This window comes from Ostrea edulis, chromosome 5 (assembly GCF_947568905.1).
Source record: "Ostrea edulis chromosome 5, xbOstEdul1.1, whole genome shotgun sequence".
NCBI lineage: Eukaryota > Metazoa > Mollusca > Bivalvia > Ostreida > Ostreidae > Ostrea > Ostrea edulis.
This window is the reverse complement of record NC_079168.1, coordinates 18,202,676-18,221,064: the sequence shown is the minus strand read 5'-3', so window position 1 is coordinate 18,221,064 and position 18,389 is coordinate 18,202,676. Positions and strand designations below refer to the sequence as shown.

The following is an 18,389-nucleotide window of genomic DNA, read 5'->3' as shown; positions in this document are numbered from 1 at the left end:
AGATTCTTACTTAGGCAATCAGGTTTCCTGCAGTGTTGATGTTCGCGTGAGTGGCCATGACAGGAAGGTGTGTGGTGGGGGGTATGCTCCCCGTGTCCATAACACGTCCTTTCTCTGATCATTATTCCCAGTCCACATGTCACAGAACATGAACTGAAGTCACTCCAATTGCTCCAGTTAACTTCCCCTTCATATCCTAAAATTATTATAGGAATGAATAAATCATTTTGTCCATGGAGAAATGAATTTAAAAACCGAATCGCAAACTTTTTGAAAGCCGATGGCTTTCATAAAATAGTTTGCGATTCGGTTTTTATATTAATTTCTCCATGAACAAAATTTATATATTTAATGCTTATAATTCAATTACAAACTAAAAGCTGTGAATTTTCCATGAAATTTATCAGCAACACTGTCAAAATAGAAATTAGAATGTATTAACGGCTGGGGATCCGCGGAGTAATTTACACGCATTTCGGCCGCCAGCAGAAATCAACAGCAATTGCAGTTTTCAATGATTTACTGCAAGATACTCAGTTTAGGACATATGTATATTAAAAGAACAGTTTTTAAAAACAGAATTGTCGATCAGACTCGCATTTGGGGCTGAAGGAACGTTTACGGCCTGTAAATTGAACGTAGACAGATTCAAAGTGTGGGTACCTGACACACTTAATCAATTTCTCACTATCATTGGATAGATTGTCATTATTATTAGCCGAGACTATATTAGACAAAGTTTTGTTCATTGCAAGTTTTTGATAATTTGTGCATTCCCTTGAATAACTACGGACTGAGCCCTCGTTCCGATGACTACAGTAGCACGACATAAATGAGTTTGCAAAATGGCCGACGTTGTAAACTCTCGCACGCGTCCTGCGTATTACAGAATGAGATACACGATACATTCGTTGTTATCCTGAATAAAAATGTGTTCCCGGTATTTTTGTAGTTATTTTCTACTTTCGTTTCATTGAGTTTTTGAATTATCTCCCTTTGATAAATAAATATCGTCTGCATAGCAAAATGGCACCGCACGGCAAGGAATTGACAAGAGAGCAGAAAGATATCATTGTACAAATGTCAAATGATGGATTGTCGAGTTATAAAATTGAGGAAATAACAGGGATAAACGGCAGAACAGTTCAGAAATTTCTGAAGCGTGTGAAAGAAAGGGGCAACATAGAAAACTTACCTCGAGGTGGAAGCAGGAGAAAAACGACACCGCGTGATGACAGAATCCAATTTCGTAGCATAAAAAACAACCGGCGTCAGACTTTAAAAGATGTTACAAGCAGATTTAATGCGAGGACAGGATGCAATGTATCAACCAGAACTGTGAGTAGACGATTATTCGAGGATGGCTATAAACGGTGTGTTGTTTCCAAGAAAATAACAATATCGCGTGTGAATCGGGAGAAAAGGACTAGATTTTGTCGGCAAAAATAACACTGGACTGTTGATAACCACTGGTCTTCCATCATTTTCAGTGATGAGACTAAAATTGAACTTGGTCGGGATAATAAAATTTATGTTTGGAGAAAATCCGAGGAAAGATTACGCCGCGAATGTTTAGGACTACGCAGTGACAGAGAGACACAATGTTGAGCTTCTGTTATGTTTTGGGATTGTATATCTTACTATGGTGTTGGAACTTTAAAAGCTGTGAATGGTAACATGAACAGTGATAAATATATGGAAGTTCTTGATGAATGTCTCTGGCCAGTTGTTGCGCGAAACTTTACAAATCGCCGCTGGATCTTTCAAGAGGACAATGCTCCTTGCCACGTATCTTTGCGCTCAAATCAGTGGAAGCAGGGCAATGATATCAGTACACTTCCATGGCCTCCACAGAGTCCAGACATTAACATTATTGAAAATGTCTGGAAAGTGTTAAAACTTCGGGTACAGAGACGGACAAATGAGATCCGAAATGCCAAAGACCTGGAGAGAGTTGTCCGTGATATTTTGGAGTGACCTCCCTTTACATTATATTCGGAGTCTTTATAACACTCTTCCAAGGAGAATTCGCAGTGTGTTACGTATCCGAGGTCATATTACGAAGTATTAAGTCCATTTGGTAAGTGAATTTTCTGTTATTGATACAAAACAGGCGCTTAGAATATTTCAGGTGTTATTGCGATTGACGTGACGGTCGGCCATTTTGCGAACTCATTTATGTCGTACTACTGTACTTATTTACCTAATATGGCGTAATTCTACCCAGCTTCGCTCATAGCTTACCTTGAATTATTTTCACACCCCATTTTGTATTCCGTTTTGTAGGGGTACCTGTAAAGTGCGAAACGAAACGAAATCTACCGAAACGAAACGAAACCCACCGAAACAAAACGAAACCTACCGAAACGAAACGAAACAGATTGTATAATCGAACTCTTTTAATTATAATAATTAAAAATGGTATCTTAGGCCCTTGTTAAAGTTAACACATATAAATAAAATTCGCCTCCCCTTTGATGTAGGCTTTCGGCTTGACTGATACAAAGTTTTAAAAGTTGGAAAGGGCGGGGGGTAAGCACAAAGTACATAAATATCATGTGCAATTAGCTTCGGATCCATAAATTTCAGAACGGAAGGTTACAGTCTCACAGGTCAGAGGTCTGGGGAAACACACTAAACGAGGGATGGGGTCGTCGGCGTTGGATCCGCTTTTGGACATAAATACATGTTTCAGTATTTTTATTCTTAAGACAAATATATGTATACATGTGGATATTGTGTATTTGTATGTAGTATATCAAACGGTGGATTCTGAATATGTCCTCCCGTTCTCTTTGTGATTTCTGCTTAAAATTCCCTCGTTCTTAAGCCTTTTCAGTTTACAAAATGCCGACCTCCTCCTAATATTATTGCATTAAAAAAATTCCGTTTTCCGTCCCGTTTTCAATTCCCCGTCTTAGCAACACCCCAAAGGTATAGAGTTTTTCCATTATTGAAAGTACTCGCACCTCAGCAGGTAGAGATAAAATAAGAGGTTAAGAGGTATTCCTGCTTTCAATTTTCTCAGACACGAGCTTCTTCAAACAATGTATCTATGCCCAAAGCCGGATCCAACGTCGGCGATCCCACACCTCGTATAGTGTGTTTCCCCAGATCTCTGAGACTGTAACCCTCGGTTCTGAAATTTATGGATCCAAAACTAATTGTACATGTCATTTAATCAACTACGGATATGTACTTTGTGCTTACCCCCCCCCCCCCTTTCCAATTTTTAAAACTTTGTAACAGTCAAGCCGAAAGCCTACATCAAAGGGGAGGCGAATTTTATATGTGGTAACTTTCACAGGGGCCTAAGATACCATTTTTAATTATTATAATTAAAAGAGTTCGGTTATACAATCTGTTTCGGTAGGTTTCGTTTCGGTGGTTTTCGTTTCGTTTCGTTTAGGTAGATTTCGTTTTGTTTCGGTAGATTTCGTTTCGTTTCGATTTCGTTTCGCACTTTACAGGTACCCCGTTTTGTAGAGCTAAACCGTTGACTATCCTGTAGATATTTTATTTCTTTTTTTTTTCTTTTTTTTTTTTAATTATTATTATTGAATCGCTTTGGGTCCTCAATCATAGTATTTTCAGAATTTTCTGCTCTTAGTTTTTTCTCCATTTCTTCAATCATTTTTTAAAAACTTTATTATTTAAAGACGCGCCTACGTCACTAGTATCAGAGAAGGAATCTTCTATCTCACTATCGAATTTGTAAGTAAACTTCTTCCAAATATCCAAGTTCTCCGAATTTTTCTTCCATTTTTAAATTTACTGTGAAATTCCCATAACCCGGCAAATTCTATGGTCGTTATAACGATCTAGTTTGCCAATATAACCTATCATTGGGTCAGATGCTGTCTGACGTGTTTCATACCGATTGTTAGGCCGTTCTTGGCACACTGATTTTGACTACGGATAACTCCGTTTACCTGATCAAGATATAGGGCTCACAGCGGTTGTGACCGGTCGACAGGGGATGCTTACTCCTCCTAGGCACCTGATCCCACCTCTGGTGTGTCCAGGTTTCCGTGTTTACCCAATTATCTATTTTGTATTGCTTATAGGAGTTATGAGATTGATCACTGTTTGTTATCTTCACCTTTCATACTGGAGGGTTATCGTGAAACGTGTGATGTAAATATTGAACAATTAAATCTGTACACAAATATCTTTCGAAATTATATATGTGACCGGTCGATAAGGGATGCTTACTCCTCCTAGGTACCTGATCCCACCTCTGGTGTGTCCTGTGGTCCGTGTTTGCCCAACTATTTAGTTTCTATTGCTAATAGGAGTCATGGGATTGATCACTGTTCTTTATCTTCAATTTTCGTATCAAATTTATATATTCATTGGCAAATGAATTGACAATTTCTCTAGGATAGGTAACACGAATAGAGAAATAATTGAATTATCCCGAAATATAAAGCATTTTATTAAGGAATAGCTGTCATGGTGAGGATGTAAATGGGGAGATCCGTCGCTTGATCCCCTCCATATAACACCCCCCCCCCCCTTCAAGAACAAAATCATTAAGGAATATTTACATTCACCAATGTTTAATCAGTGAAAAACTTGGCTATTTCACCGAATCATATTTCTTGATATATAATAATAATAATACTATATTTATATAGCACCCTTTTCATACACTATGTGCGCTCAAAGGTGCTTTACAATGCATATATATATACCTCACTACAGAATGTTATATATATACCGGAAATTGCATGATTTACATGTGAAATGACGAATCTGCAGCTCTCTTGTCAAAAAGGACTTTCCCCCCGGAGAGCTGCCGACCTGTAGATAGATTTTATATCGTAAGACAATCGTTGATACTTTTCCCTATGATATGAATAAAATAAACCCATAGATTTATAATTCCATGGTGTAAAGGTTTAATGATATAGCACTCAAAAATCCATACCTTTGTATCATTGAAAAACTTACAAATATTCTTTAAGATTACAGATTAGAACAAACTATTACATTAATGAATGCATCTGGGCTGTTAAGAGAAGCTTTTTGGTCCAGTAAAGCCACACAGTTCTAACCCACGTTTTGGGGTTTGAAGATTTACAGTATTTTCGTGTCTGATGAAAAATCATGGGTAATTTAATGCCTATAGAGGTCTGAAAGATTATGTCAAATGTAAATTTCCTCTTTTAATTGTAAGAGACACATGCACCTATGCGTTAAACATATGATCACCACTTTTTACTAAAACAAGATCTACGGTTTATCAAGATATTCCAAAGAATAAATTATTCATTTATTTTTCTTTGTATAGGAGATATCACACGTATAGAATATATTACTTTTGTCCTGAGAATGAAAACCATTCTATTATGTTAAAAAGGAAACTGTTTTGTTTTTATATTGTCAGAAATGATTAACTGTTTCTCGAGAATAGTATCTAAGTCAAATTTCGATCGAGAATTCTCTCCGAAACTTTATCGCCATATTAAATATTTTCATTCAGGTCTTTCATGTGTACGAATGAGGGGCGGATTCAGGAATTGCGGTAAGGGGGTGCAAGTTTATGAGGCTGGGGGCCTTGAGGCCACCAGTGGGTCCAAGGCGATGCCTTGGTGAGGGCCCAGGAAACTCCTGGATTTTACAGATTTTATAGGGCTTGAAATATGTAGTCATTCTTATTATTTTCTGTCATTTTTAATAGGGTGAAATTAATCAAATGACGTGAATTTTAAGGGTTTTTAGGAAAAAATGTTCCCCATATAAAAGTAATTCAATAAATCATAACATTTTGCCATTTATTGCTCTGAGAGTGGAAGAAATTCATGCTTCTTTTATCGTTTACATTTTTTTAAACAAGAGACCACGATTTACCTTGAATTTGAAATTTTCATGGGGAGCGCCTGCTGCGCCCCTTTAAATCCGCCACTTCGAATGTCAATCAGAGGCAACGATCTTTTGATATCAGGCCGATTAATCTAATATCAATTAATCACTTACATTGAAATTTTGATAATTTTCCGTATGAATTTCTTAATTTTCGCATTTTGCATGTTTTATTGTACTTGGGACTGGCCCATTTCACCGACATTGATAAATGTTGCTGAAACGATAGAGCACAACAAAACTCTCGGTAATTGACTGACTACGCATGTGCAAGTAGCAAGGCTTTCAACCGCTTCAAGCATTTTGATACACAGAGGATCGGCTACTTGCGATAAGATGTTACAAATATTTTTTTTAAAATATTGCTAAACTACTTACAAATAACGACAAATGGAATTGGAACACAAACTAAGATACCTTTCAGCCAATGGACATGAAGGACCAAAACTATGAACTTTGTAAACTGTATGTGATCCATTGTGAAGACTTTGTGTAACTTTCAGGACTTTCTGTCAAAGGTGGGGACACGGGGTTATCTTATCTTATTATATAGCACTTAACTATTAAACGAAGGTCATTGGAAGATCTCGAGTCTTTTGTTAAAAGTGTGGGTTATCTGAACATAACCCACACTTTTCTTCAAACCCCGCCCACATTCCCGAAAAAACAAAACAACATCACCGTCCACTGTATGAAGTTCCTCCATATCAAACACGGATAACTGACTCAGACTAAGTTCTCTAAATACATTATAGATATTCGCACTGAATCTCACTTAAACCTTGATACAAGATAATATCGTCAATGGTCTCGTCCCAAAGACTTTCTATTTCCATATTCTCCTAAAGTCGAGAAACACGTGTAAGTAGAAATACGGGTATCATTTATAAAGAGTTTTATAAAAGACCCAGTCACGTGATAAGAACGCGTTTGAGAGATAAACTTGTTTAGCGAACAGGGTGAATCAGACTTGTGTTTCTTTTATGGTTTTACGTCTTACAATTCTTTTTTTTTTTTCCTTATGTTTCACCATTTTTTTTAAAAAAATCTATTGTATATACATGTAAATGTTTTTCCAGCCAATTTAGTCAAAATATGTATTAAAATAAAAATATCAAAACCAACAGTCCAAACATTTATATGCACTTTAAAAACGGCTTTTTAAAAACAATTAATGAACATACATTTTTCGGTGATAGAAAGTCATTATGATAGAAATATATGGTGTTCAAAGTGTAATGTAAAGACATAACAATTGGCATCATTATTGTAAACAGGCGACCGCGCTTCCGAAAGCTATAAAAAATATAATGAATAATAGTAAACTATGGTACAAGTCACTTACCCCATATGATATTGTTGATTATGTTCAGATACATAACCAACAATATCATATGGGTTAACTAGTACCTCTATTGATAAACAGATATCGCAAGTTTGTTTGTTTGTTTCGATGTTTTCTGCCACACTCAACAATTTTTCAGTTATATGGTGGCGCCCAGTTTTTATTGGTGGAAGAGAGAACCCAGATACAATGTACCTGGGAAGAGACCATCGACCTTCCGAAAGTAAACTGGGAAACTTTCTCACTTACCGGCGCGAGCGGGATTCGAACCGACAGAGGTGAGAGGCCGTGTGATTTTGAGCGCAATGCTCTAACCACTCGGCCACGGAGGCCCCTAGATATCGCAAGTAAATTTTCAAAAGATGCGTCATTTAAAAATCATGCAGCAGATGAAGAGGCAATGAATTCAGGTGAAATGACACACCTGGTGATATTTTTCTGTACCAAGTCATTTATTTTTTAAGTATCTCAAACGTAATTTAGAGACTTATATGTTTTGCTCGATTCTTATTCCTCCTCTTCTTCTTTCTCGCTCCTAAAATTGGCCTTTTCCCAATCAGCATTATTGTGGTTTTCCTTTCCTGGATAGAAAGAAAACTCTATGCAATTATACATGTAATAAACTAAGTCGCACAACCTCCAGTACGTTGTGCTTAAAAACAGCATGTTTTTTAAAGTTTTGAACAGTTTATATGTATCTACCGGTTATGTATACCAAACCTATGTTATGGCTACTTTGGCATAGTTGTTTTTTTAAGTGAATTACAAATTAGGAAGAAATTTCACATTACATTTTAAAATGAAACTATCAGGCACCCTCTAGAATCGTTTGATTACCACTGAAACTAGCTACGTGTCTCTGAATAGTCACATGTTTAGGTATTTTAGAGTATTTTGTGATATCTCGGTCTCCTGGGTAAATTCATAGCATCCCTTGTTTTCACATAACTGTCATTGGCAGTGCGCAGAATCTCTACTGTTTTTTCATATTATAGTTTCGACTAAGTTCATTTGGTAATTCAAGAATTGAACTTACTGAAAGTTTGATCATTCCCCTCTTCATATCGACCTTTTAGATGTAAAATACATTATTGTCTTTCTCCATCCATCGATCTGTTTTGTGACCTGGCAACACTTTCATTGACATGCAGAATTGTCATGTATAATTCAGATTATTCGGAGGAGGTATTATCGTGGTCCTGGCTGCGATTAGGACAAGTCCTCACTCACAGTCGGTCGTTTTCAATAGAATCTTAACTGTGTGTCAGACGATATGCAGATGAAAGTATGCAGCCTGCGTTACATGTAGTACCATCAATGCAGCAGCAAATACCAGTCAATGGATTAGTTTTTGAACAGGACAATGCGCGCGCACACTGCAAGATTGACTCAAATTTTCCTTCAAACGAACGGCATCAACGTTTGAGATAAGAAAGTTATGAACATGAAGGATGAAGATAACGAACAGTGTTCAATCTCCTAGCTCCTATAAGCAATACAAAAAAACACGGACCCTGGACAAACCATAGGTGGAATAAGGTGCCTAGGAGGAGTAAGAATCCCCTGTCGACCGGTCACACCGGCCATACTTAAACCCGACTGAAGATTTGTGGGACGCGTTAGGTAGACGTGTACGCAACCACCAGCTTCATCCTCCGCGAGAACTTTGGAAGAATTACAGCGCATTACCCAAAGGACCATTCTGAGTGTCTGAAACGTGTCCTACTCGCCATTATCAACGTTAATGGTGAGCATGTGGTATTAGTGACGAAATCTACATTTTTGACACACACCTCTTGACTTCCATTTCACATGTAGCCTCTCAGGGAATAACAATGAATATTCACGAGAGCCCAGAAGGCTCATTAAAAATCCAAGATTTTGAATTCGAATTTTGAAATTCAATATCTAGATTAACCAATCAAGATATAGGTCACAATATTTATTATTTAAGATTATGATATAGAGGTCTGCGGTTACATGTATTTATTACATACTTAGTAATAAATACAGGTTTTTTGCATATGCAATACAGCCTACTTTACAATAGCCGTATCATCCCCCAGGGCTGATATCCGTATTAGCCCTGCAGATCCGTATCAGACCACCTTGCGGAACCCCTCTATCCGGAACTCTTCTGGTTTTTTCCGCTTCAATATTTTGCAGACGAACATAAACAACATGGACGAACGTGAAGGAAGAGAAAATACTTTTGAATCGCGGGCAAACAGATTAATCGAACTCAAGTATATGTGTGGATTAAATACCGCTGATGTTGGTGAAAATTCTTACTGTATTACGATGGATTTAGAATCGGTGCAACCCACAGACCTAAATCCTTAAAATTGTGCCAGCGCCTACTGACACAGGGACCGACACACAGAATGACCATGAAGATACTGGGGATAAATGTACTTTGACTTTGATAAGGAACTAAAACATGCAAACACAAGTAGGACAAATGATTCGGATTTAAGGAAATTTACTACTTACCTAAGGAAGAGTAACGAATCGAGAAAAACAGAGGAAATCCCGGTCGGGAATTAGTTAATAATATACATCTTGCCATATATTTTATGAATGTAAAGAAATCAAATGGGTAGGAATATGAACCTGATACACTGAAGTCAATTCAAGGGAGCGTAAATTGTCAATGTTGATTACGTTTTATTTGTTCAAGTAGACATATTTTGTATGTTATTACTAAGTATGTAATAAACATAATAAAACATACCCATTTCCATACCACACCCTGTATCAGCCCTCGACCAATATCAGCCCTCAGGCCTTCGGCCCTCTGGCTGATATTGGTGTCTCGGGCTGATACAGGGTGTGATATGGAAATGGGTATGTGTTATTCTCTATATAAAGTTTAAATATGACAGAAAACAAATCAAATGTAGTGCTTCTTAGTTTCTCTTATTTAAAACTACGCATTTACGTAACGCATAGGCCTACATATTTTACGTGCACAGTGGTCGTTACGGATGCGGTACTCCTTTTATGTCTTGTTAAAAGCTGTAGGGCTACCCCTAAAACCAGCTCCCTCATATTTAATTCTGCACATAATGTGAACCAGTTTGTATGTGTCGAGTTGAATGACGAATTGGGTGGATGGGTGTTACTTCAATCTCCTCGGTCTTTACAGTTAATGCATTTTGTTAGACATCTTCAAACTGTAATAAATTATCATAACAACCCAGCAACTTTATATCCTCTCCCCAAAATAACAGAACATTCTGTAATGTATTGCACCAGATCTGCTATTACGAATTATTATCAAATTGATTAGTAAAAGTACAACTGAATATATCTTGTCTATACTGTGTCTTGTGCAATAAAAGCCAGCATTAAATTGTGGGTGCCTCATTAAAAATTCTAAGGAAATATGCAGGTCATTATAAACCAGAAAAAAATGAACGGGTGGGCGGAGATATTTGGTCAAACACTCTAACTTTTCACATCCCTATCACACCTTGTTCTGCCACCTCAATGCCTACCTCACAAAATAGGAATTCACTTCATCGCTTCATTCAGTTCACTGAGTGGGTGAGGATACTGATTGGTACTTTGAAGGGATCTCTGGGATTACATAAAAGTTTAAAGTCAAATAGAATTCTAATCCAATTCATCGTTATATTAAATCATAACTGCCATGCTAATGCCAACATAGTAATTGTCGTATCTGCAGGTACCCAGGTCATGCTACTGTTTGGGTCATTTCGGGTCTTTAATAATTCACTATATTGTCCTTCATGCCGACAAAATTGTTGGAAACCTTTACCTAGATCTCCAGCAGCACAATGTAAAGTATCTTGGTTTGGTAAGAGTGGTATGCTGTGGAAGGATGTAGAACCCATAACTGGACATCTTGTTGCCCAAATGGATCTGACATCCGGATTTTGTACTGTGTTATATTGGCACTATGTCGCTGCGAACGCTACCAAAAACTATATTCAGTCTGCAAACTCTTCTACCAAACATTCTTTCATATGGTCTCGGATCTCTAACGAAATTATTACAGGCATATATCCTCAAATATTGCAGCAGAGAAAGCACGGGTTAGAATTAATAAACCCTTGACTTCCTTTATCAAAGCACGTAACTGTCCATACTTAAAGTATCCTGGACTACAACAATGTTCCTCTAACTTATACCGTGATAACATACACTTGTCCATACGTGCTGGCTTACTCGGTACAGTTAAGGTTAATCCTCAATCTACTCTGTGTAATTGTACAGTCTTCATGTCATGGCATTGGTGGTATACATTGAACTGATCATACCGACAAGAAATTGTTCAAATTTGACCATAAAATTGAATATATGATTAATGTTTATTTGCTCTTCACGATCGATGTTTTCAATAGATGAAATGTTCACTGCCTTTATCAAGTAACAAACAAATGCTACACAGCAAGTCATATTAACTAAGGAACATAAAAAAGAAATATGGTGAATTTCTATTTTTGTTTCATCTATTTTATTCACAGACATTCATGGACTAATTACTAAATTTGTATTTTCTTGCAGTTTATGTTGTTGCAATGCAGCTGGTAAGCATCCTTAAAGACAATGTGTAAACACAGCTATAAGCATTATCAATTGTGCACACTGCGTTTGCATTCTCTCACCAGATGGCGCATTACGCAAGCTGCCAACGCATGGGATCATGTGACAATTTAATCAAATGATATGAACAATCATTCTCGTTTTCTCTCATTTTAAAAGTTCTGGCACCATGCATGTGATAAATCATACCTTTTTCAAAGCCCACTGCCATATTCATAAGGATAGAAAACGTAAAGCACCTGGTTGTTTAGCTGCAATAATGTAGCCCTATCCAATTTTTTTTATTCTGACGTTTTCGGGATAGGGCTACAATTCCCTAGGATCTCCGTAATGGTGCAAAATAATTTTATGAATAACCGATAATAAACTCTGTGTATTAGTCCCAAATGTTGTTTACACCAAAAGGAGTACCAACTTTGTGCTCGGGCATGTCTAATAAACGTGTTTTTCATTAAATATAATGTACAGCATGCAAAATTCTTCGTCTGCTCCGCCATGCTTGTTATCGCGAGATATCGTAGGTGGATCTAATGAAAAACCTAAACATTGACAATCAGCGCGAAAATGTAGTTACTCGAGCCACTTCGACAAAGAAAGGAAAATCATATTGTTGCAAAAAGAATTTACACTCTGCTGTTCGGTTTTTAACTTGATATTAAATTCAAACCTTTTCAATACCGACGAAATAGCTTTCACCTCCATACTTGTCCATTGATGTAAATACTACCTTATATGGCATATGCAAATGACTTGACAATCGGAAGTTGAAACTTCAGTACATCAAACATGGCGCACAAATATGAATCGAGAAAATGGAAGTTATCGAAATTGTTGAAAACGGTAGAATAGAGCCTCATAAATCTAAAGTTGCAGGTTGTAAATTTATATATTGACTAAGAAACATAGAAGATCATTTTATTTACGTAAAGAAAGTCAGGAAATGTTTAGATTTAAAATCAAAACATAATAGCAGAGTGTAAATTATTTCTGCAACCATATGATTTTCCCTTCTTTGTCGAAATTGCTCGAATAACAACGTTTTCGCGCAGATTGTCAGTGTTAAGGTTTTTCAGTAGATCCACCAACGAGATCTTGCGGTAATAAGCATGGCGGAGCAGACGAAGAATTTTGCTTGCTGTAAATGATGTTTAATGAAAAACAACTTTATTAGACATGCCCAAGCACAAAGTTGGTACTCCTTTTGGTATAAACAACATTTGGGACTAATACACGGAGTTTATTATCGGTTATTCATAAAATCATTTTGCACCATTACGGATATCCTATGTAATTGTAGTCCTATCCCGAAAACGTCAGAATAAAAAAATCGGATAGAGCTACATTATTGCAGCTAGTCAATTTACTGCACCAAAAGCATTTTATAATATGACTAAATATCTAGTTCAAAACACAAATGATGCATATTAAAAACAAGATTCCTGTAAAAAGCCGCTCACAGAGGTGTAGCGCTAGCACCCGTACCAAACTTTTTTTCCCCTAAAAATCAAAAACACTTAATGTATTACGTTTTAGCTTAAAATTCACAATAATTTAGAAATTATTCATGGACATCAATGAAAAGTTTTGATATTTTGTTCAATTCCAGTCCGACATCCGGTCATATCTGTGCTGTGTGTTGCTGCGGTTGCCCACGCGATGACTTGTTGGATCGTGCATTGCAGCACGGTATATATTCCTGGAGGCAGAGGTGTCAGGGCGATACGGTGGCGGGGGTGACAGTTTGTTTCGTCCAGATGGTGGTTGTTTACTGATGGATAAATCAGAAACCTGCCTCGATATCTTTGGAGTTTTGCAACGTTTCTGATAGAGCATGTACATTCCTATACCACTTCCGGTGAGAAGAAGTGAACTTAATGCTCCCACGGTTCCCGCCAAAGCTTCGTTTCCTGCGAGATTTTGTTCCACCTCGACATCCTCACCACCTATATTGCAGGTGCACTTGGGTACCTCACAAGACTGAAACAGAGAAAAGCATTATTGTCAAACAGTCTCTGGATGTAAAACATGACGCGATAGCGTAAATGACATCGCGTCATCGTCATCTAACTTCATCGCTTTGTAATCGCACGAACGTCGCTGTATCGTCATCGCTTCATCAATCTACAAGGTCATAGCGATTGTGAACAACGTGTCCATATCGTATGTAATCCGGCTAGGGCCACGTTGTTCACTTTCTTACTATCGATTTCTAGGTCGATAGCACGATGTTACGTTTGCACGATGAAGCGATGACGTTAAAGCGATGTACGCATTAAAGTTGCTATAGCAATGGCACGATACTGATCGATCGTAATGGCATCATTGCATTTAATCATTACCGTGTCATCGACTCGTCATCACAACATCGTCTCATAACCATCAACCTATAAGTTCACAATAGTAAACGAGATCACCATTCCAAAATACCATAATGTTCAGATTCCATGGAGTGGGAATTTAGACCCCTTTCCAAGTGTGATATCTTCAGTCAATGAATGATATGATATCCCAGACATATTTCAGGAAAGAATTACCAAAAGTTGTAATACCCCAGCAAATGAAGTTTAAGGGTATCTTGGAATCAGCAAGTCCGTTAGTTTGTTCGCCCGTCCGTCCGTCTGTCTGTCTGTCTGTGAACATGATTTTGTCTAGACATTTTCTAAAAGACTATAATTTTCCTGAAAATGTGAACATTCTTTATTCACCACACAGAGATGTCCACCTAAAAACTTCATCATGATTGGACAATTTGTCTTCATTTAACTTCATCTTGATTGGACAATTTGTCTTCATTTAACTTCATCATGATTGGACAATTTGTCTTCATTTTACGGTTATTGTTTTTTTTTTTAACTGTTTGGACTTCAATTTGTTTTAGATTTTGTATAAAGTTCTCTCACAGAGACTACTGCTTAAGTTTAGGAGGAGTGTAATGGATTCACCGTGTCCTTCTGTTAGTTTTTCCGTTTGTCTGTATGTGTGTGAACTTGATTTTGTCCGGACATTTTCTAAAAACTAGTGCATGGATTTTCCTGCAAATTTTGTATACTCTTTATTCACCATACAAAACTTTGTACCTGATATTTACATCTTCGTTGAACAACATTTCCTCATTTTATAGGTGTTTAACTCTTTGCACAGTGCACTTAGTCATTTTGTTTTAGATTCTATCGGTAACAGTAATAAAATCATCTTCAAAACCAGATGAAACTAGATAAAAAGATATTTTGTTTGTTGGGAGAAATTAAAATGAACAGTTGCATTTGACTTTTAAGGAATTCACATTTCTTTATTGGGGTGAATCGCGTGTTGAGCAATGCAGAGCTTCTCTGATTATTTTGTTTGTTACTGTAAACATTTTTGAACCCCAGAGATGCCATATTAGATGAACAATCTAATCAAATTTTGTCTTTCAATGTCAACATTGTGAATATGTATCCTATCCTGGACAGTTCTAGTTTGCATTACAGGATTTACAAAGAAGCTATCCATAGTATTTTCTTCATAGGGTACTAGGCTTTTCATCAATATATTTCTAAAACACCGCACTACTAACTCTGAAAAATACATTCTTTTGATAAACCAGAAACTGTGGTGCAAGAAGTAAATAATTTAAACATAGCATACCATTGTTTACCTCTTGTACCACATCGCATAATATAGCATTTTTTGTTCATTAACTCAACAGTAAATTTTAAAAAAGTAAATTTTACAGTACCATCTTAAGGCAGATATATCCTGTGTAGAAAGACTATGTGAAACATATTTCATCTTTCTTTTGATATATGAGACTACGTTTATTCTCAGAGCCCATTATAGGGGGTTTTTTTATTTTGAAAAGAATTAACATTCCACTTTCGTCAACTTTTAAAATTTTGGATAACTTTTAAATTCTTGGAGAAGCATGCGTATTTTCGGATGGCTTATAGTAAATATTAAGACTAATTGACCTCTTAAATGTGCAGTAAATAAAGATCCCGATGAATCTTCCGTTCATTAAATTAACCGATATGAATATAAAAAATACATTTCTTAATTATTTAATTTCCTTTATTAAGTACAACATAAGGAATACATAGGACTTTTAAAAGTATTTACAATTTTCGTTGAATAATTCCCTCACAAATACGACACCCTGTCTAACCTCTGTAAAATTCTAAATCATATGCTTTAAAGGTAGGTACAATTTGTATTAATTTCATTCTATTTCTTTAGAGATGGTGTCAAATACAGTTTTACATGATTAATCTCATAATATTACGATACAGTTTTTCAATTTTAATCAAAAAGTAAATTACGAATGTTTTTCTTGCAGAAAACAAAGAACATATTTGGATTAAATAAAATTTTCTTTCACGTATATCTGTATTAAAATGGTTTCAGAATATATACGGAATAAATATGAAGTTTCTCCAAACCTGTGTTCTATGCTTTTTGTGCATAGCCATTTTATATTAGATTTATTTCCCTTGACAACATTAATTGATTATCTATGGAAACTATAAACCTTTTCAGTATTAATAGTTTACCAACTTTTTTATTTATCCAGTGAATAAAAATCTTTCAGAAAGATATATTTCTATCATGCGCAAAGTTTAATTCATAAAGATTTTTGCAAAAACCAATGACATCACATGAGGATCGATCTACCTTTGAGAATCACGGGTCTTTCGGATATAACTTTTAAAACGGAGGTCCCGCATCGCGACAGGCGTTGGCACGATAAAGAACCCTAACTGCAATATATATATATATATATATATATATATATATATATATATATATATATCTCCAAATGTGAAAAATTGGCTCTGTCGCCTGGTAATCAATAAGTAAAGATCTAAATAAAATATGACTACACGTTGTAAAACGTAAGCGCTTTCATTTTTTAAAAATCTTCAAACGTTTTACATTATTACATTATGGAAACAAATTATGTTGTGTGTGTATATATATATATATATATATATATATATATATATATATATATATATATATATATATATTAGAAGTAGTACAGTGTATACTAGCCGAATTCATTCCACCCCAAAAGTAAAATTTTATAGTTAATCAGTTTTAACTTATAACAATTTTCTTTTAAATTTGTTTTTTGATGGGGATTAAATTTTGTTAATTCTTTTGGTAATAAAATCATGAATATACTTCTAAAAGAATTGACAATACTAAATACTCATGTTCGAACGCCTTTAAGTATAAATTTTATCATATTCATTTCGTGGTGGGGTTTTTATGTGAATAGTTTTAGATAGTCTTTATTGTATATTAGCTTTCCGAACTGGGTAAAAAAAATTGAACGATATATTTTCTTAATATTATCCTCAAATAAGAAAAAAAGAAGAAATTACTTACTGCATCGACATTACGAAAATATCCACTTAGAATTATCAGAAGCATCAGATATAAATGTGATGCCATGCTCTTTCTGTTTACGGATTAGGTTGGGTTTAGAACACAAGATTAGAAGTTATTTTCGATCTCTTGGCATGCAGCCAAAATGGAAACATTGAAAACAATTTTGATATGTACAATTCTCTCCAGGAAATGTTCATCTGTTCACTTATTTTCAATTAGTTTTGATTTTATCAAGACATTGTTTGCCAGTAGAAGAATGACTGGATACATTCCCATAGATTTGATATCTTCAAAATGAAGATTTGTTGGATTTAAACTATTGACATGGTGATTTAGTGATCCAAAATCAATTTTCATCGAATTGGTTGTCCAGTGACGTCATAGGAGTATCTTACATCTTGAAAAGATTCCTACTTCAAAACAAATTCTCTCTCAGAAATTAATTATGTTTCACATTCAACCTTTTAAAAATACGGGTTGTTTCTTCCCAGCAGAAATTATATAACATTCAAGTAAAGTTCCCTATCTGTCTTCATTAGGGTCAGATTTAATACTATTCAGCTCCTTTGCAGGTGAATATTTTAATTTTCTTCTCATAGCCCCCAACTGCCAATACAATTGGTAAGTAAACACGTTATAATAATAAATTGAGATATATTACAAATTCTCCAATGCTAACGACGCAGGGCCTTTTATCAATTCCGTAATCCTAGATCTAAACCGGGAGGTATGTATCACTGCTTACAACAAAGTCCCCCGGACAGACAGTCAGGTAAAGAAAATCAATTTGTGACATCTTCATTTTAAAAGGCCAATTTTCGTTCTTTAGACTATTTTGGGTGAGCTTTTAAATAAAAGACAAACAAAACAGAAAATCGGGTCATTAACTTTTGACAATGTCAAAGAATTTTATACTGTTTGATATTTTTGATCAGGCTTTAGCAAAGTGAATGCATGTCAGATTAAAGAGGAATAAAAACCATAGAGAGTTCACCAATATTCCATTCAAAATTCATCATTAGAAACGTTCAAGTTCGTTTTAAATGAACATACCACATCATTTTTTTTTTTCTAAATGAGTGATGTCTGCTTTTCAAAATTTCCCTTGTGTTACCAGAAAAAGACTGTCACCGACAAATCTCTAAAATTACTTTGCCAGCAGTTCAGAACCTTTGCCTAACATGTTTGGACTGTTATAAAACCATATTCCTTTGAATGCATTAATCAGACA

The 18,389-nt window shown here is 35.7% G+C and overlaps 1 protein-coding gene across 1 annotated transcript; it reads right to left on the bottom strand.

Moving 5' to 3' along the window:
• Positions 1 to 11,673: 11,673 nt before the first annotated feature.
• On the bottom strand, positions 11,674 to 17,449 carry LOC125650704 (uncharacterized). Its single transcript, XM_048879196.2, has 2 exons — positions 17,156 to 17,449; positions 11,674 to 13,762 (listed from the first exon to the last, which is right to left on the bottom strand). The coding sequence occupies exons 1-2, from the start codon at positions 17,219 to 17,221 to the stop codon at positions 13,382 to 13,384; spliced, it is 447 nt and encodes a 148-aa protein (XP_048735153.1). The 5' UTR covers positions 17,222 to 17,449; the 3' UTR covers positions 11,674 to 13,381.
• Positions 17,450 to 18,389: the final 940 nt, after the last annotated feature.

Coding starts and splice junctions, on each gene's coding strand:
- LOC125650704 (XM_048879196.2), bottom strand. CDS start 17,221: ATGGCATCACATTTATATCTGATGCTTCTGATAATTCTAAGTGGATAT. Junction 13,763..17,155: donor ATTTTCGTAATGTCGATGCA/GTAAGTAATTTC, acceptor TCTCTGTTTCAG/TCTTGTGAGGTACCCAAGTG.